Source organism: Acanthaster planci, linkage group LG16 (assembly GCF_054643075.1).
Source record: "Acanthaster planci isolate LZ-2023a linkage group LG16, COTS_SCS, whole genome shotgun sequence".
Taxonomy (NCBI): Eukaryota; Metazoa; Echinodermata; class Asteroidea; order Valvatida; family Acanthasteridae; genus Acanthaster; species Acanthaster planci.
The window spans coordinates 10,306,736-10,328,109 of record NC_141792.1 but is presented as its reverse complement, the minus strand read 5'-3'; the positions used below and the strand labels follow the sequence as shown (position 1 = coordinate 10,328,109).

General features: G+C 42.4%; 1 protein-coding gene across 11 annotated transcripts in view; it reads left to right on the top strand.

The window, feature by feature from the left end:
- The window catches only part of hspg2 (heparan sulfate proteoglycan 2), a 111,885-nt gene that overhangs the window by 34,617 nt on the left and 55,894 nt on the right, over positions 1–21,374 (top strand). For 5 of the 11 annotated variants that reach the window (XM_087147083.1, XM_022234768.2, XM_087147082.1 and 2 more), the window contains exons 6-10: positions 1,740–2,078; positions 18,098–18,352; positions 19,700–19,954; positions 20,234–20,485; positions 20,802–21,053. In XM_087147083.1, the coding sequence (XP_087003209.1) occupies positions 1,740–2,078; positions 18,098–18,352; positions 19,700–19,954; positions 20,234–20,485; positions 20,802–21,053 (1,353 nt within the window). The remainder of the gene's footprint in view (positions 1–1,739; positions 2,079–18,097; positions 18,353–19,699; positions 19,955–20,233; positions 20,486–20,801; positions 21,054–21,374) is intronic. The other 6 variants (XM_022234772.2, XM_087147087.1, XM_087147085.1 and 3 more) reach the window with 3 other exon arrangements.

The following is a 21,374-nucleotide window of genomic DNA, read 5'->3' as shown; positions in this document are numbered from 1 at the left end:
GCCGTTAACCGGTGACGAATGTGATTGAGTGCCCCATAAATGATTTGTGCTGCAAAAGGTCAAACAAAGGGAATTAGGGCAATAGGGACACATCTTAAATCCCAGCAATGTAAGGAATTAAGAACATGTTGACAGTAAAGAAAAACTCCAGCAAAAAACAGTATGCGCGTTGTAGAGAATTTTTATTAATTTGTAATGGCAATTCACAGAATAAACAAGCACTCCACCCACCCACCCTGTCTACGAAGGACATGGTTTCACATTTGTTTGGAATGTCAACTGTTTCCGTAGCAACCAGTGAGGACAGATCCAATGGGTGCCATCTGGTTTTTGGTCTGTCTGCAGACTGTCCATCTGTGGGTCATCATTCATACTCCAAGCCACTCAGAAGTCAAGTTGAATCACATGCACATGTACATAAACTCTGCCCTTTCCAGAAACCGTCCACCTTGATGGATTTTAGGAAAGGTTCAATGTGGAGATCAAACCAAGAAGAAAGGGCATTGACCAAGAGGTGTACATGTAATTCTCACACTCTGTGAGAGTGCAGAGGCTAAGGGGCACTGATTTCCATGGGAAGTCATTGGCTTTGACATAAAAATGAACTTTCCATATAGAATCAGAATCTGTTGATGGTCCGTTGGGGGAAACTGAACGCTTTTCAGGCTGTGAATCACTGAAGCTAATTACAAATTCCTGTTTGTTCATCTGATGCAAGATAATTCCTACTTCCAATCCCTGGAGATACACACAGTTTTGATATTCACAGATGCGCCCTCACATGGCATGAAAGTTAAGTGGCACTTTTAACATCCTGCAAAACTTGCCATAGTGTTCTAGATTAGTATGTGCACCTGCTCTCTAAGTGCTGTAAAGAAATACAAGTATTTCAACTCTTCATGTTTTGTCCAAAACTTAAACATTTTCTGTTTCTCATCAGTAAGTGTGTAAATGCACTTCACCTCCATCTGAAGACTGCACTGAATTATGCATGTACACGAACATGTAATGTACATGTACTTGCACTGTATTGGTATGGGCAATGACGGCTTCTGTAAATATTTATTTATCAATCAGTGTTGATATAAGAAGTAAGCCAAATCATGTTTGAGTTTGAGAAGCCTTGGTCAGCCACCTCTGCCAGAAGGTTAATACTCAGCTTCATGCTCTGATGGTCACTGCAGCCACGCAGCTGGGACAAACAGAAAGCCCCATGAAAGGTTGTCCCTGCTCTGCTAGCTGGCTGCCAGCCAGAGATCAGTGGCCCTGAAGTCTAGTCACTGACTAACACTCTGGCTGTGAATGCCTGCACAGTGTGTGCATCTGTACTGTGAGCGGGAGCTCGGTTCATAATTCCACACGGATGTCAGGCATTGACAAGAGTCACACTGTGTACCTCATGCCAGCCGAGGTGCAAGCAGCCCTGCTAGACTCGGCGCACAGATCACTTGTGTGCCAAGCTCACTTCGGAAGTTTTATTCCCTCTTCCTTCTTGGCCTAAAGCTGTCAGAACACCCTTGTGTGAACTTCAAGGAAGTTAAAGTGCCTACAAGATACGTGTACTGGCACATGTCGTGGATCAGAGAGTGCTGTATTTTAATTTTGCTGAAGAAATCCTCAGGAAAGTTGTACCCTCAAAAGGACCATGGGGAACTTGTGTTTCTCCTGGAGAGGCATCCGCTTCCCGGATGCATGTTGTTCAAGAGTCTTATGCTGCATTGTTTTCATTTTGTTGACAGTCCCTTCGACAACAACGCAACCAGTCACAGAGACCTCCCCTCCGGCCGTAAGGACGCCACCGCCACAACCGACACTCCCAACGTTGCCCCCGAAGCCGTCCTTCTGCCGTGGGGACAGTGACTTCCAATGCAGCAGTGGTGAGTGCATCGCCCTGGAGCTGCTCTGCAATGGCCGCTACGACTGCAACGACCTCTCGGATGAGCGGGCCTGCCTGTCTGGTGCACCTTGCCGCTTTACAGAGCGCTACTGTGATGATGGGCTGTGCTTCAATGCCAAGCTACTCTGTGATGGGATACCGCACTGCCGGGACGGATCGGACGAAAAGCCATCAGTTTGTGGTAAGCTGGATTAAATTTCTTTTTGAACTTTTCCGAAACCTCCAGTTGCCCACTTGCAGGAGAACAGTGTGCACTCCCTGCCAAAGTAAAATTTTTACAGGATTTCGTTTTTTTCTTCTGTGCTAAAAAACCCAACGGCTTATTGTTCCCCCAAAGCTTGGAAAGTTATTCACCGATTGTTTGTTGTTTGTAAGATTCTGATTTAGGAAGCAAATTTAGTCCTGTCCATGCATCAATCGATGTGGTATTCTCTACCTCCTGCCACCATGACTTTCCTCTTGTTCCTCGTCAAAAGCTTTTCCAGTCAGTTTGCCACGCCTTCCGACGACCCCTATCCAGTGATCTCATTTGATTGTTCACCACTGGTTGTATGACTGAATGTTTTTTGCAAGGTTTCATCCCTGGAGCTAGAATTGTGCGCTCTTTTGATGGGCAGGTGGGAAAAAATAACAAGGGTGGCCCTGGGTTGTTTTATCAGATTCAAAGCAAGACTTTTTTATGCCCCACTGGCAAAGCCGAAGGGGCATACTTGTTCTGTCCTGTCGTATTTTGGTTGAAGTCTCACTTGTAGTATTGGTGGTGCTTCCTGTTTTCTTAGCTTTGCTTGTTACTGGTACAGGTTTGTGGAACTGTCCATGTTTTTTTTAAGAGTTATCATTTCTGATCTTTAATCACGGCTGCTTGTTCACATTTTAATGTGGTCTTCCACGGGGCCCTGAGAATTAGAGTCACAAGAGAACAAATAGTAACAAAGGTGACATTTACAAATTGTAAAAATAACAGATATTCAGAATAATAGACAGTGAAGTTTTAGACTGAAATAATAAAAGTATATGACATCAACAAAAACTGAAAATTTAAAATATTAAAACAAATATATATATGGGCAATAAACATGCACAACACAAATAACTATTTAAGTAAAAGTAACTTAAAGTGTAAAAATAAAAGAGAGTTATATAACAGAACGGTATTATGTTAACAAAGATGACAATAAAAGAACATTGATGAATTTAATTGAAAACAGTAAAAAATTAATACATTACAAACGGTACACAGTTAGAACCAACTTGCCAAAATAAGATGTAACTTACATGTATAGGGTGCAAGGTGTAACTTGTAACTGGTTTGTTTAGGGGACAAGCAAAACATGCTGAGCAGTTGTGTAAGATTTGTTGCTTGAGCATGCTAGAAGAAGTAAAAGCGTTATGTCTGGCCCTTGCACCCAGCAACTCTTGCAGACCTGAACTTGTCTTCCATTATCTGAGTGCTGACTGATTGTTTTAATAAGTGGTGGGGGGAGGCAGTGACTTCTTTGCCACTCTGCGATTTGAAGCAGAGACAAATGCGGTAGATTCAATTGATTGGTTTGTGGTCAGCCAATAGATTGATGAATGTGAGATTGGTGAATGGATATTACATGTAGTTGACTGGTCTGTTAAGTACTCCTCAGGAGTTGTTAGCCAGGAAGCCTTCCTGAAAATGTGAAAATTTCTAACTCTCATGGGGAGTTCATGTCTGTGTACCCACGTTCCTGTACCCTCCTCCACACTTTTCTAGCGCTGCAAAATCTGCAACCTTTGTATTCTGTATCATTTACACAAATTTAATTATTACATGTATGAATGTATTTGTGGAGGAGGGGGCAAAATTAAAATTGATGTGATAAAATTGAATTTCAAATTGAAGTGATATTTAGGTTCATAAATCACAGACAGTAAATGTAACCAATTCATACGTATTCCTGGAATCTACTTCTCCACTCATACATCCAAATGATCTGTTTACAGCCAAGAACTCAGTCTTTCAACTAAACACAGTCTTCCATTGCATGCAGCAAAATAGAAGTTGTGCCCGATTTTCGACTTAAAAAAGAAAAAACATTCCCCATGTGAATTGACCTACATCTCTTCCGACACAGACAATGCTCTCGGGTAATTTTGAGGTTTCCATAGAATTTTAGCCGGGAGCATGACTAAACGGATTCTTACTTTGTGCATTCACACGAGTACATCTACAGTACATTGCATAAATTCAACACGTGCACTGTTCTGTTTACTTGCATTACAGACTTTGCTGGCTTTCCCCTCAGATGTTTAGTTCAGTTTATCCGACTATCCGAAAAATCATGTATTCGTTCGGGGCAGCATTTACATTTTTGAGAGGCTGAAACCTTTCACCCTCTGCGCCTCGGGCAAGCAGATCAAACAACCATAACAGGCCAAGAATTTGGAAAATCTCAAATGGAAGCCGGCTGACCCTGTTCCCCCCCCCTCTTTTCTTTGACAGAAGATCTCCGGGGAGACGGTGATATTTAGTTGGTAGGTGAAGCCATGGTAGACCGGCACTGGAAGTAGGGAGGATTATGCGGGCTTAATATTCAGAAGAATCAAAGTTGACTTTTTGGGGGCTTGCAGCCCGCTGGAAAGAAAGGCAATCGGGAAGAAAGGCTTAGGAACTCTGCCTCCTATACGTACATGTACATGTACAAATAACTTGGGTGAACACCTCGTCTCTGTAACAATACAAATTTAACTTGAACATGTATAATCAAGCGGTACAAACAACCAGCCCGTGCACAATAGGCCTACTCTAAAATTACAGTATTTCCACTCAGTTTTGTTTTTACACATGAGATGTTTCATTTTATACTTCTGTAGGAGGGTGATTCTATAAATTAGGGGTCCAACTTGGGGACATTTTGGTGTCCTGTTACACGTGAAGCCATTCAACTTTTCTGCATGTAAAATTGTAACCACATTATCAAACATTGTGCAGATTGAACTGTGTATTGTACAAGTCATAAACAATGTAATCCTGTTTGATCTACAGAATGTGAACAGTACTAATATTAGTTCCATCCAGACAAGCTGAATGGTTTCACCCGTAACAGAACACCAAAATTTCCCCAAGTTGGACCTCTAATTTATATAATCACCCAGGGCTGCCCTTAATTAAGTCTGACTCGCAGGATAAGCATTAAATGTAGGCAAATCCAAAATGTCCTTTGGCAGGTCATGTTTCTCTGTTATCATTTGAAATGAACTCTAAAATTTGACATCACTGGGATGTCATTCTGGTGCAATATTTCACACAATTTCACAGACATTCACAATTGTGGACTTCGGTGACCGTGATTTGTGAACCTTAATTACATAGACGATGTTGAAGGGCTTTAAATTAAAGTATGGACCCCCCAAACCAGCTTGGACAATCCCTGATTGGTTTTAGTCCATCTGGGCTGTGTCACAAGCTCCCTTGGAATTTATACCAATGTGCTCTCAAGGATATGCAGTACATGGTAATTTGAAATTCTCTGTTATGTTTGAATAGAAACTTAAAAAAGCAAGGCTATAGTTTATTTTATTTTAGCCATTGACATGCACATTAGGACGCGTTTCCACATTTATGACTGCAATGCAGAATGAGCATTTTGCATGGGTCCACATCTAAGGCTGTGCCGAATATCCGAATAATCGATCGATTATCGAATATTCAAATGTTATTTTCCCAATTTGAATATTCGAATGCAAAATTCATGAAAAGAAAGGGAGAATTTTCTTCTGTTTCAAATAAGAAAAGTTACACTGTGGAGGATTGTTTCAAGCAGATTCAACTGAAAAGCGACAGATATCTTACGATTCCAAAAGTAAATTACTCATAAAAAAATTTAAAAGGAATAGAAATTTTCAACAGGGCAGGTAATTTTCATCTTTTAAATCTTGCTAAATCGTGGCTGGAGATACTCCTGGACGTGAGAAAAGCTGTTACATGTATAGTGCTTTCAATGTACAATTGTGTGTGTTATTGCAACTGATTTTGTATATGGTTTGTTCATCAACAATCTGCTTGTCAGTCCGACCGAATATTCAGATATTCGATCAAATTATTAAATGTCATGTATCCAAATAGTGAATTATTCAAATTGACTCAGCCCTATCCACATCCCATGTTTTTGTTTCTTAGATGTCGACATTCTGTCTAGACGGTTGACTAGCTCATCACATATTAAATATACAGAGAGGAGAATCAGTTTACTTACACTGATACTGAAAAATGTCTGTATAAGCTGCATGTACACGTGTGTCATTCTTGTAGTCATACTCAGCAGAGAATCTTGTGGGGAGCAAAATCCTACTCAGCTAAGTCTTTTGGCAGGACCAGTTGATGTGAACACGTTCTAATATGTATGGCTTCCAATCAGATTTTTATTTGCCCTGAAAAGTGTCAGTACTCTTGATGAGGATGCACAAGTTGAATATAGTTGGCATATGCAGCAAGGTATGAGACTGAGAAAACCCCCCCTGCTTTGTGTTGGTCATTGTCTCGCAGGAATCTGGGGAATTCCTTTCAGTTTCAGACATCTTGGGGGATGTGTGTTAAGTAACAGTAGTCTGGAATGTGTATAGGGATTGGACATGTTGGGGGGGTACCCCTCGGTCTCATTTCTTGCTGGGTATAATAGTTGGTCTACATGTGGACCTGCATTCACATGTGTAGAATTGGAAGGGAAGGGCAGGGTATGTAGAAAGGGGTGTGCATTTTTGTGAACAGATGTGTTCATGAGGGTAGTTCAACTTCAAGCAGACCCATGTTGTTACCTCCTCTACTCGTCCACTCCCAGCATCGTCTTTCTTTGCACAACTCTTCCCGTTAATCGTTAATGATTTAATCATAACTATCGAGAATGTAGAGTGTGCGTGCCAGTACACCAGGTGCAGATCAGTGCTAATGAAAATGGCACCCAGCCTTCTCGGAAGTGATTTACACGTCGTTCAAGGATGGCACCCCGAGGGTTGGCCTTAAACTCTGCCAAACCTCTGTCTGGCCTTCTCTTGGGGACATGTTTATTTCCATTTGGGAAATAATAACTACAGGCTTCCCTTTGCCGGCCCAATATACACAGTGTGCATCATGAACATACACTGTACTGGAACTTATAATGCACCACCATTCAGAGGGAGACATCTGAACCCGCCGTTTGACATTGGCCATGCGCCACTGTGAATCTGATAACTTTGTGTTGAGAAAAAAAAGTGAATTATTTTTTTTAACTCTAATACTGCAGAAGTAGTGCATCTCATCCAAGTTTCAAACGTTGTTGGCCCTCTCACATCCTTAAATAACTTGATGGATGGTTGACAAATATCCTTCGGCAGAAACAATGATTTCTCAAGCTGGAAAAAAGACTTTAAACAATCCTGATCATACTTTAATAAATTCCGATCTGAAAAGCTTAACAGGAATTCTTACTCCCGATGGAAAAGTGATTCGCAATATAAGGTACAATACGTGCATCTACGAACAAGATGTCAGTGTCTTCCACTGGATGGTTTTGGTTATGTTTTGAAATGTGGCAAGACACATGTAATATACAAAAGTATGTACATGCACAGGTAGGCCTGCATGTAGTAACTGTTTGGGACCTTAAGAGTATCAACTCCTATGAATAAGCAGCCAAATAATGAAATTTTTAATGTAGCACTGACTAAGCCTTGTCATTGTTTCCAGTTTGAAGAGCCAGTTCCATGTTGTGGTCTACATTTTTAAAATCCCTCCAAATTGATGTACATGCTACACAGCCTTGTTGCCCTGCTCTCTGTGGGCCTATTATCTGAAGTGCCAGATGCATTTCCAGGCCCGCATTGTTGGCATCATTTTGGAATGCAGATCCTTTGCCCCAAATACGTGCTGCTCACCCTCCAACATGAAAACCCAACCCCCGGGTAATTCCATCCCCGTTGAGATGAACGTGAGGATTTTATGTCCAACACACTCCCTTGCCCCATAGTCACTGTAATGAAGTGATTTTTTAACGTCAATAAGCCTCTTGCTAACAAGAAAAATAACCACAATGAATACCACATTTCCCATTGGAAAATGGGTTGAGAGAATTCAGTCAAAAATGTGAACTGCGCTAGTAATGCAGATGTCTGCACTGTACTAGTAAGCAGGAACTCGTGTGTTCGGGTCCCACTCGAGTACGCTTGTGTTTTTTTTTTGCACAAGCTTTTTGGGGAAACACTGAGTCTACAGTGTTACAATACATGCTGGGCAGGGCCAAAAAGAAACCAAAAAACAAGAAAAATTAAAAAAATAAATTCTTGAAGTCTCTAACTTAGCGTCGAGAGTGAAATACTAATTTAGAGAAGTTTTGGCAAGCACTTTAATGCTGTAGAGGATTTCAAAGGCTCCAGTTGCCCAGCAGCATTTGCATTGTTTTTAAATGTGAAAGATGAATTACTTTGGCTCTGTTATAACAGCTGAGAGAGTGAGGTAGAGGAACAGAAGCTTATAAATGTTGAAAAGGGCTTTGACTTGAAGCTACTCTGCCAAGGTCCCGACGAAGTAGAGTGGATCAGAAAAAAAAGCACAATTTCTTGAAACTGAGAAAGACGTTCAGCCTCCAGCATTATTAGTACCATAGCCTCAAGGTGCCAATTGGTTTAATTCACACCCTAGTGAGTTTCAGTTAGAAGCACAGTGGTCGGCCCGGCGGCCCTGCTGGGAAGAGAAGTGGTGTCATCACCTGAAGCCCAACAAAAGTTCCCTCAAGACATCTCATTAGGAGCTGGGTCTGCCTGTGTTATGCATGGTTTGATGTGGGCATACACAACCAAATCCAACCGTAGATATTGAGGGTGCCACTCTATTTTATATATTTATATATAGAGAGTAGCTTCTTGAGTTGTTCACTTTGTAATATCGATGGTTGAAGATTTACAGTGTCTCTCTATCTTCACCAAGCAAGATTTGTTGTTGGGCCTGTACTGTACATCATGTAGATGCAACTCAAAATCCTGTCTAGTTTCCAACACATTTGAGGTTGAGCCACCAAAAACTTCCCCAAATGGAGGGCAATTCCTTTTCCACAAAAACCCATGCTTAATTAAGCCAGCATCAATCTAACATACGGCAACGTCATACAGAGCCAGTGACACTACTGGTTGTTTAGGCTGTCTTGTCTCTGAAACTGAAGCAGCATCCCAAAAATGAGGGGAAAAAAATTAACACCTTGGTAGATGTACAGGTGTATGTTTACCCTCAGAGTCTCAACCAGTTTCAACCTAACGATTTGCACAGTGTCTGTAACCGTTTGACTTACATGTAACAGGAAGAACAGCTAGATAACAGCCAAGGGTTCTCTGTCTGTCTCGGGAGAAAAAAAACAAGATTTTAGACAACATTTTGGCCTGTCCTTTCTGGGGGAAGGTCAAAGTAATAGTCTGGCCTCAAACTTCCAGGGGAAAAGTTTGGCCTTCTGCCATGTTCCTGTCTGAAGAGGAATCGGAAGGCTGTACCGGTGCAAAATGCCTTAATCCTGGCCAAGCCCCACAATGGGAGGGACAAGCAGATCTGGACATCCAAAGCTCAAACAAGCATGGTGCTGTGGGTGTTCACACTGGTGTGGGTGGGCATGTGGAAGGCCCCTCCCCCACTCGAGGCCTGTATGTCCCCTCCCAGCTCTGAAATTAGAGTAGGAAAAATTTGAGTGATAATTCCGCTTGTGTTGGTGTTGTAGCTGGGATTGGTGAGTGTTCCTCTCCAGAAAATGAGGCTCCCCTCCAGAAATTGAGGTCCCCAAGTGCCTGCTGCAAAGTGCACCCCAGTTACACCTCTGGTCCATCAAACAAAATGTGTTCCTGATGTTACAACCGTGAATAAAACAGCTTACCAGAGGCCACGTGGGGGCTTATGAAAGTAACAAATTGCCAGTACGCTCAATCAGTGAACCAACAACTGAAGACGCTTGCGACCATCAAAATGCAGCCTCAGCAGCTGATGAGCTTGAATGATCAGAGCCTGAGACCCTTCATTTGTGGGTCATCCAAACTGTCTATTTTGATAAATTTTTGTCAAATTTCAAAACATGGTTAATAAAGATGGCTGGCCATAATTATTTACCCTTTACCCCTGCAGCCACTTCCTGTAGGTGTGTGTGTAATTTTCTGCCACAGCACCTTGATTCAGACATAGCCAATGTTGGGTAAAAAAAAAAATTAAGGGCAAAGGGCTGCCTACTGTGACCATATGGAATGTGTACATTGAGGATTAAGCCATCAAAGTCATGTTGCCCAAGTTTTCATGAACACCCCCCCCCCCACCAGGGAAAATAAATACCCGGGGCGCTGTTTTGACGTTGTCCATTTGCTACTTGTGCTCTATGGACTACATGTAGGCCGAGCAATGTTGGCCTTGCCTTATTTTTCTAATGTGCAGTAGGATTACCAGATGGGCATGTGCAACATCTTACGATAGTTTGCTACCAATCCTAGTCAAGTGATGGATCATAACAGTTACGTGATGATGTCTGGTTGACAACTCATGAGAAAAAATGAGACTCCCCTCTTCTGAAACAAATGTTTAAAACTGCTCTCAAAATTATAATTTATGCAAATTAATCAAGAACTAATCACATACTTATTGTGCTTTACTTCAAAGTTCAAAATCACCTGTTTGTGTCATTTTTAGAAATTAAAGTTTAAAAACTAGAGGATAGTTCACTATATGCAGTACATGTAAGATAGTGACTTCACTATAATACAGTACATATAATAGTAACTGCACTATTTATACAGTACATGTAAAATAGTAAATACCACTTGAACCTTCTGGTATAGTCGTATTAAGCCACATGTAATATCCCTTTTTATCAGCATGCCTAACTGAGTGATTTATCAACACAAAGAGCCTATAGTTTCTGGTCCTAATGCCAACTAAAAACAAAGCAACTGAGAGTGACCATAAGACCCGTTTTGTGGGATCTAGACACTCTCACAGTTTGGGACGATGGGTAACTGTATTTTCAGTGGGCATTTGTGGGAGATGGAAAGAGAAGAATTCCTGGAATCCCCATCCCCAAAGTAATTGCACCGCTGTTCAAACTGGTGCCAGTTGAAACCGCACTGGCAAAGTCATTGGCTTCCTGAAAATTCAGAGTCTGGGAAAAGCATCGCTTTGTAAGTGCAAATCAGTTCCAGTCAAGGTACACTTTCCATGCTGGAGGGCTGAAAATGTTAATTGGTTTATTGGCGGTTTCACATGTGAAGTGAAATCGAAACTGAAAGCTAGAGAAAAAAGGAGAAAGGGGTCTGTCTCGTTCTTGGCTGACCAGATGGCTGGATGGTAAATTTGGTTCTCACAGGCAGGTGTGATTTGGTATAAAGTCAGCTTGGCATGCTATTTGTTGAGACTGATGTCGTTCCTGTCTGTGTATACATGTTGCTCCACCTTGGACAGTGAGAACCATTTCTGAAGTTACACAAATCGTCTCCACATTTACGTGTAGTTCACCAAAGTTCCCACAAGCCAATTGCTGATGAAGTTTGTTTGATGTTCTTGATTTGAGCAAAGAATCAGAGCTCACTGATATACATACATGTACATGTTGGTGTTGAAGAGTACCTGTGCACTGTGATTTCACAAAGCGTTCCATTACTGTAGTTGATGCTGTTAGACTCGGTGGATGCGACTGGTGTTTGATTCCGTTACAGTGTACCCCCCTCCCATTGAAAATCATTCCGCCACCAGTGCCTGAAGAGTGTTTCAAGGTGGGCCACATGTTTAGCTGTGCAATTGATGTACATACACAGGCCTACATTTACTTGTTAAAATGCATGAGAAGAGGTTATATTTTACTAGGCCCGTATTCAAGTCACCAAACATCTAGTCCGAGTCTGACTCACCTCTCTCAAATTTGAGCCCGGAGTCATGCGTGTCGAGTCCGAGCCACCAGTCAAACAAGGCCGCACTTTACATGCACAGTTCTCAAACATACTTTTCAACCTCAGATACCGTACAAACAAATGTAGAATTGAGTTCAAAAACCTCAGCACATGCGTGTTATATTTTACTGAGAATAATGACCTCCAGGGAGTGTCTGTGTATGGGCACATAAACTCGCTTGTGTTTGTAAACATAATTCGTGGATGGTGTTAAAGACGCATCCCAGTCACACCAGTGATTGGACAGTTCAAGTCATAAGTGCAGGAAATGCCTATAAGCCAAGTGACGGGCCATAAATGTTCTTAAGCCATAAATGCTCTTGAGGCAGGCTGCTGAGATCACTGTCTGGGTTTGTGGCATAAACAGTCTTTGCTTTCACTCTTAGCTGAAGTGCACGACCCAGTTGATGAGATGCTGGATTCGAACCCAGCACGCCTCGAATGCAAGTCATGTTCCCATGGTGCAGCACTATGCACTGTCAAGCAGAGTCTTTTATGGTAACTGCAGGTTTGCTTGTCATGTGCGTTGCTATGCTTGGAATGAACTTGGCGCATGTTCCTCTTGGGAGCTATGTTGGAAATTCCTGGCTTTGATTTATGTGCGCATGGATGGCTTTTGTGCCCTAGTTCATGTTCTGCACTTGGAGACAAATTGTCCGGTGTGTGTACACACACGCTTCTTGCACCAAGTCGTGAAGTTAACTTGTACTGAGACAAAACTTTGTCACAATTTATTGCTTTGTAGGACCCTCGTGTGGATCTTTATTTCAGGACTGTGGAGCCATGTGATTTCAAAAGATGAAAGTTTTTCCATAATGCACATATAAATTAAACTCCAAAACAGAAAGCTCAAGATACCAGACAGTTCAAATTGAGCTAGAAAATTGATCTCTTGTTGCTGTTCCTAAGGCATACCAGAATGTGCAGGTTGTTTCTCTGGGCGTTGTCAATCCCAGGCTCTCATTGTACCCAGCAATTTCACCTCTGGGTTTCATTGGAGAAGCATTTTGCTTAATTCCCTCTGGCATGGTCATTCACTGTGATATATTGGGCAGTTTCCCTGGCACTGACAGATAAATGCTGGAGTGGACTTTTTACAGCGCTCTCCCTTTCTTTTTATTAGTCTTGATCTCAAATTCCAAGGTGACTCCAGGCAAGATGAGGAGAGCCTCTGGATCCATTGAACAGAGGACTCCTTGACCTCCTCAGGTCAAGGATTATGTGAAGCCTGACTGTTAGATTCTGATGGTATTTTTCCTTTTTGTTGTCTTACTGGGGTTTAAAGGTATCAACCCCAAAAGAATTTTATGAGGGTATATGTAAGTTATTCCTTGAGCCCAATTTCAGGAAGCAATAAGTAGAAAAGTACTGCTCAGCACGTTTGCACGCTATTGTTAAGCAAGAATCAGCCAGGGAACCAGTCATGGGAAATGCACAACATTGATGAGAGCTTTGACACATTCAAGCTTTCCAAACATGGCATTTCTTTCAAAAGTATGTGAAAGCATTTTTGAGTTGCGGTCAGTTTCACACCTATGACAAATTAAAAAAAAAACAAACTTGATTTGTAAAAAGTCTTGCACTTACAAAACTTTGAGCCCATCCCTTTATGGAAATCAGTCTAGACCTGTGGCTGGTCTGTCGGGAATACTCAACAAAGGCTGGCTACAACATCCTGAAAAATGTTCCATCTGTCTTTCCCTTTTGGATTTATATTGTTGGGGAGAGTTTGTAAAGTACAGTTGTACTTTCACTGAAATCATGACCTTTTGGGTCAATAGTACTCATGTACATGGACTCGTAGTTCACAGTTTTGTCTACAGTTTTGTCTACGGACTTATCGCCATGTAAGAAGATGCAAACAAGAAAGTACAGTGTATGCCCGCAGAAAAGTACATTCATGCACAACCGTATCATTCGTGTATCAACCGTATCATACTGGTTCTGTCCCAGAACATATGTGCACCAGTTGACACTTGACACAGGCGCACTTTCCATTTGTTTTAATTAAAGCTGTCATACCAGTAAGTTGTCATGTTTGTAAAAGGTCCCTCCGATTTCACTGGCGTCATGCAAACTTCTTTGTCATGTGGTTCATGTTGTGCAACTTCACATTGGGAGCCCTATTTATTCATGAGTTTATCCACAGTCTGGCGTTCATGTTTGTGACAAAGTACATGTAAGTTGAATGCCGTAATTAAATACATTTGTATGAGAGCATGTTCGATATCTTTTCAATATTTTTTTTTTCATTCTAACAGGTTGCAGTGGAATGATTGTTCCCCGTAACATGTTTTTTTTCCCCTCGGGAATGCGTGACACCCGCTTCGTCTGAATGCCAGCCATGTGCCTTCACCCCCACATCACACCATTCTATGTTAAATGTGAAATATATGATGTATTCGTTTACAACATGACATTTAACCTCCCGACCATACATTATATTAAACACAGCTGTGCTTGAAAGCCTTGTGAATGTCATTCAGTAGGTGCATATGTCCCATGCCCGTCAGCTAAGCAGTCGCTAAGCTACATGTAGTCTCCATTCCAAGATGCCCTTAGAGGTGCGATTATTTGGCGTTCACGGTTAGTGGACTGTACAGCGATTCATGGAAGGGCCATTCTGTACAGATAGGGCTATCTTTTGTGACCCTAAGGCCAAAACAAAAGTCTCCAGTTTCTGGTCAGCACACTCATCGCTGTAGACCTGAGCGGTGGCAAAATAAAGAAGTGTTTTATTTGGTATAAAATGATGTCCAAAAGCTTCCAAACTTGCTTAATTGACTGGAATTCAGCTACCACGTAGTTTTAACATATTTTTGATGGGGTACGGTTGTGTAATACGTACAATAAAGGAGACCTCATACATTTAGTCGGGCACTCTTTTTTAGATGATGTCATTTCTGTATTATACATGTACATTCACATCTGGGAAGCAGACAGATGAGGTGGTCCTATTTCCTATGTACATGTACAATGTGCAAGCTGAAAATGCAGTAAAGCGAGCTTGGACCAGTCTGTTTCAGTGTTGGTAGTGGCTGCGTTACGTGCGCACGTAGTCCCGATGGGCATTGCGTGTTATACGTACTTCATTTCTAGAAAAAAAAGTAAGGGAAAGAAAAAAAAAGCAAGCCCTATCACCGTACCACTTTTGGAGCCAGCTCCCAACCAGAAGCTAGAGACTTTTGGGGGAGCCCAACGCGAATACGTGCACACAGGGTGCCGACTTTCATGAATCATTGTGTAGTTGTTCAGTGACCATGTGCTGAAGCATCACAGTGTTGAGGACATGTTGGAACCAAGATCACACGTAAGCACATTTGCGGAAGCGAAAGGAGATGTTTGTACAGTATATGTGAGTCAAGATTTCAGGTTGAAAAAATTGTGAGACGGGAATAATGACTCATGAAAATTGATTTACTTGGTACAATTGATTTAAAAAGTATGAAGCATCAAAACCTCAATGAACCACTTCTAATCTGTTCCATGTTTGTACTGTACATGCAAAGGACTTTTACATGCCTGAGGAAACTACTCATATTATAAGGTAAACTGGACTTACTGGTATCTCCAGGCAAAGTTCATCATAGCGACTTCCTTTTATAGATTTCTGCTCTGTTAGGAAGTTATGATACAGCGTCCGTACGATACACATGTGTACATGTACGAGTCTTTGACTGCCTTGCATGGAGCGACAAAGAGGTGACAATTCAGGGAAGCAGTGAAAGCCGGCACCCTGCTGGGAGGCTTTTCATTTTTTTTTTTAACTCTGCCCCCTTTCATCCGATGTGGCCGTTCCAACTCTGGTGTAAATATTGATCAGATTTTGTGTGTGTGAGTTTGTTTCTGCATTCAACTGGGGACCTTGAACAATTGAGGACAATAATGTCCCCGATTGACAGAGGGTCCCCGATTGACAACTGTGTACAAAACATATGGGTGGTCTTCAAAAAAAGTTAAAGTACAAACAAAAGAGGAACAATAAGGGGTCCCCAGTTGCAGGTAAATACACACTTGGGTGTGTGTGAGTTTGTGTGTGTGTGCGCGGCCTGGAAACAGCTGAGGCATTCATAAAACATTTACCCTCTGTTTACTGAAGTCTGACTGGGGGGAGGGAGGGTATCAAGAGTATGTGTTTATGCTCAAGTAATTGCTCAGTGATTGCCCGAAGTGACGATTGGATTGGACCTGACAAGGGTTTGGATGGAACACTGTTACTTGTAAGGTGTATGTGCTTTTTTTTTAGCCCATTCTGACTAGAACTTGCGACACATGGCTTCAAGAATTTCATAGTCTTGGGCATTTTATCTTGTTTCCGTATTTTGTTTGTTTTTACAACCTATTAGGGAGGAAAGGGTCACAAGTGTATGATTTTGAAGGAATTTGTTTTTACCCATCTGAATTACCGTTCGGCCGTCGGATTTGTAGTTGTTGAAAGGCAGAGTAGTGGAAGATCCAAGATCCATACTTACCTCAAGAAAATGGCCAGTTTAGAATGAAGATGACAGATGCACACTTGACGTGTACATGTGCATGTATCGGTTAACATAATGACAACGTTGAGATCATTCAAATTGCAGCTCTATGATGATGTATGGTCAGACATCTCTGCGCTTTGTTTTAATCTGCTGCTTGCCCGTTGTTGACATGTAGAATTGTTCAGATGACAGACGGGACAGGAAGGACAGAGATAAAAAATTAGGAATTAATGTGATGGTCTTGGAATTAGCTGCAGGAAAACATGTTCTTGAATTTACATTATTGGGTGACCTGCGGGACCAGCGTATGCTTGTCTGGAGCCCATTAGTGTGTGTGGCAAAGGTCTTTATTACCTTTTACGTATAACGCACCGTCAGCCTGGTTGTAAAAAACGGCAATATGTTGCTGTTTCTGGTGTCTTAAATCAACCGCCCCCCCATAAAAAAAAAGAAATCAAACTTACTAAAAGTTGGCAAAGAAAGATGCTTGTTGGTGAAGTGTTCAGGAAACAAGACATCGTCTTATATTTTGACTTACACTTAAATATCTACAGTCCTTACGTTGGTTTTGTGGTGGAAATGTTTGATTTTCAATGCGGAAAGAAAAATATAAGGTAAGTTCATCACATTTTTTGGACATGCTCTTTTGGACTGGTGTGCAAGTCAAACAAATCTTGGGGAATATTCAAGCTCCCAAATACAGTACGCTACAGGAATCAACCAGCAGAGATTCCTTTGTTTCGTTCCCTGGGCATTTGTGATAACATCTTCCAATCAAACTCATGCCCCAAGGCATAGAAATGTTGACAGTCTGGTAGGATTGATGATGCTTTCCCCTCAGACCTTTCTGGCTCGGCCGGCCGGCCGAGGGGTTTCGTTTCCACTTCCCAGATGGCTCTCGCGCGGCCTCCTTGTGCCCTCTTGGTGGGACTTTTGCACTTAAGTTTCGCTCTTGAGACTGCAGCTGCGAATGTGGTCTGACTGGCACGGCTCTAATTATGCTGGCCAGCTCCCCATGAGGCCCCACTGAATGTTATCTTTTTTTTTTTCATTCTCCGGCCCGCATTAGATTGAAGAGAGCGGATATGGGTCTTGGAATGTCTGAAGACTGTAAGAGTCAAACTGCGAGGGAGCTGACTACACACGTATTTCATTTTTGATAGGATCAGGGTTGTGTGGTAACAGTGGTTGGGGTGGGAACATGGCTCACAGATTTGGTAATTAAGGAAACACCCTGAACCCTATGACAGAATTTGTCAGCAGGATGAAGTTAGCAGAGCACTTATAACCAGGGAGTACAGCAGGAAAAAAAATTGTGTGCGACAAAAGTAATGTGAACACCAGTTGAAAATAGACTCATTGTACAGGTTCACCGCAGGTTTATTGGATCCATTTGTGGCCGGTGCACCGTTTCTGCTTGGGATACATTTCTGGTTCGTGGATTTTCAAAGATGGCCCACAAGCACAAGAATTTGCTATTTAAAGTGTATAGTTCATATTAAGTAAGCTGAATTGTAACAGCTCTGCCCTAGGTGTAAATTACAAGTATGCAAACATGTATGTGTAAATTTGCATATCTTAAATATCTTTGATATGGATATTTATTGTGAATATAAAGATTATGTGCCAGTTTTTTGTTGCTATTTGAACATTCATACTCAATGTCGCAAAAACGGAAAGGAAGGCCGTAATTGCATGTGTAAGGGTATTACAACAAACTATGCTTGTACATGTATGCATGTTGTAATCAAATTTCTTTGTATTGGAAGCTTTGACCACGAGTTTGAATATCGTAATTTGCTAATAATATTTTCAGGAACTGATGAGACCCCGCCAGAGGTTATTGATTGCCCATTCAGGGTTGCCGGCTTTGCGCTGCCGGGCCAGGACACAGGAATAGGTACCTGGACCGAGCCCACAGCGATCGACGACAGTGGGGAACCGGTCAGGGTCGCCCGGACCCATGCCCCGAACACGCTCTTCCCCATAGGGCAGACGCCGGTCTCATACTTTTTCACCGACACCAGCGGAAACCGGGCCGAGTGTACATTTACGGTTTCCATCAGAGCAGGTACCCTTGTCGGGATGTTTTTGGGAAGCCTCGTGGAGTCATCGGTGGCAGAAAGCTTTAATTCACTGAGTGGCTGGTGCCCACTAACTTCATCTACTTGCGATTAACCGTTTAATTTTTCCGAAAAACACTCTTAACCCCCAAAACACCCCAACTGTCAAACCAAAGACTTTTGGGCTTAATGGAAAGTACCAATATGGTACACTGTCTTGCAGTTATTAAACATAATGTGATGTTGTCTGTGGTGTTGCTGTGTTCGTTATCTGTGCCATTTTCTGTAAACCCATCTATAGGTCTACACTCTCTCTGTATGTAGCATGTATAAATGTATAATGTCTGTATGTTATACCATGTGCGCTGTCATTGTTAATGACAGGCTTTGGTGCCCATTTGCAGCTTGTGCAAATGCCATCATTGTGTGCATTGCTTTGCTGTCTTCATCTGCTTCAGTAATATGTGCTCATCAATAACCATCATGAACGAGGGAGACTTTCTGTGATTGTGCTTCCATGAACTGTATGAATGTTTGTGCTTGCCCACCCGTGCATGTACATGTAACCAGTTTATATGGAATGTGTCAACCGTAATGTTCGTACCTGTGAGCAACCCCGGCGTACCCATGTGTGTGTTTGCAGATGTTGAATTGAATTTTTCCACTTTCCTCAGGTGTTTTGCATGTCACACGTGTTCAGTGTCCAGGATTGGTGGAGTTCTGTTGGTCAACTGATTGTTCTGTCTGTGTACTGTTACGGGACGCCCTCATGTTACTCTTGCCAGTCTTTCTAACCCTCCTCACAAAGTGTAGCTTTCTCTGAGCCTCTTGTCCTCAAGAGTGGGAAGGATTTGTTTGGTCATGGATTTCTAATGAAAGGGCAGCATGGCCACGGTTGCCAAGTTTCTCGTGAGGGTCTGGTATTTGGTTTTGTGACAGTAAGATTACTGTCCCCAGACTGTGGTACATCTTTACCTACAACCTTGCATTCTCAATCTTAGATTTTTGTCTGCAGCCTGTTAAATGAGACCCCAATGCCTTTCCTTTCATCCATTCTTTTCACCATGCTTCGTTCTTCTCTGTCACAATATCCATCCATCACCGGTCTATGTTGCATGCTTTGTGTACATGTACCGGCGATGGTTTCTCAGCCTTCACTGTTTGATTTAATGTGAGATTGTCTGTTCAGATCACGCTTGATGGCTGTGCTGTTTCTTGCTGACTCTAATGGTAACCCAGTCCACTGCTGTTTAAATGCCTTAATTGGGTGCATCACTGGTAATTGACTTCATGATGGGCAGGATACCAGTTCCCCATCTTCAATGTCAAGCCCTTTTTGCCCCTCTGGTATGCAGCAGAGGATGAGACACCTCCAGTGGTCAACAACTGTCCCATTCAGGTTGGTGGGACTGTGGAAGTTGGTGAAATGGAAGGGTTTGTAACCTGGAAGGAGCCCACGGCAAGGGATAACGACGGCAAACAGGTGCGCGTCAACACAACGCACACGCCCTCAACGCCGTTCCCTATTGGACGGACCACGGTCCGGTACCTTTTCACCGACTCGAGTGGGAACCAAGCCGAGTGCACTTTTGTTGTGAACATGGTGCAAGGTAGGGAGATTCCGTGGTTTAATACAAGTTGTACTTTTTTGCATTGCAAGTAATAAGCAATGACATTGTCAAATACTGAGGACAAAGTGGACAATGAGCTCTATGTTTACACATATACAATGTAAAGTGGAATATTTGTTTAGTGTTTTGGCACTTGGACCAAAAGGCACATGTAAATAGTGTAACTCATTCACTGGTGTTATTGAATAATACTTTCCATTCGTATGCATAAATTCTGTTGTGAACAAAATTGTTTGAAGGGCTATTTGTTACATGCAGAGGAAGACAGGACACCACCTGTAATTACCGGTTGTCCGCAACGAGTTGTTGGCTCAGCCAGCCCTGGTGAAAGCAGGGCGGTTGCGACATGGGACGAGCCCACGGCCAAGGATAATGGGGGACAGGTGCGTGTGGGACGCACCCACCTCCCGTCCACGTACTTCATGCTGGGTCCGACCAGAGTCACGTATATCTTCACTGACAACAGCGGGAACCAGGCAGTTTGCGAATTCGATGTTGAGATTGTGCAAGGTACAGTGTCACTGTACCTTAGCATTTTACTAAAAGGGTGGTAGGTGACTTCCTCCACCACACTGTTGGGGTTAATATTCTGTTCTAAATCTCGTTTTGGTGTGGAATTCCTAGTGTCTGAAGGACGATAAGTGTACACAATACTTGTGTTAGTGCTTTTGTCATTCTACAATGTATTTCAAAGTCACTTGATCCTTCATTGGATATCTACTTCCCAAAAGTTGAACTTCCCTGCAAGTCAGATTTAGAAGTTGGTGATGGGACAAGTGGATGACGGATGCCTCGGTTGAAACCAAGCCTATTTGCTTACTCTCAGAGGAAGATGGGACGCCGCCCGAAATCATCGGTTGTCCACGCAACGTGTTTGGCATTGCGCGCCCCGGTGAAACTGAAGGGATAGCCACGTGGGATGAGCCCACAGCCCGAGACGATGGCGGAGAAGTACGCGTGGCCCGTACCCACGCCCCTTCGTCGAGGTTCGCACTGGGTCCGACCAGAGTCGTGTACTACTTCACTGACCCTAGCGGGAACCGGGCAACTTGCGAATTTGTTGTTCAGATTCGGCAAGGTACATCTACAGACTCACTGACATTTTTTTGGGTTTGTTGTGTAGGTTTTTTGTTTTTTCTTCAGGAAAAGGTATCAAAAAAATGAATGAATATATTGTTTTGCACTTGGTGGTCCTTTTGAGAACTGTTTACTTTATAGATGTACATGTACCAGTGTGTCTTTCTGTCATAAAGAAATCTATTTGTAGCAAATTGACTTCCAGTCAGTGCCGCAGACTTGTTATAGCGTTTCCTTTTCTTCTTGAGATAATGTACTTGCATGAAGTTGTATCGGTGTTGCTTTGATTTAATATGTAAAATATTGCATGTGGAAGTGCATG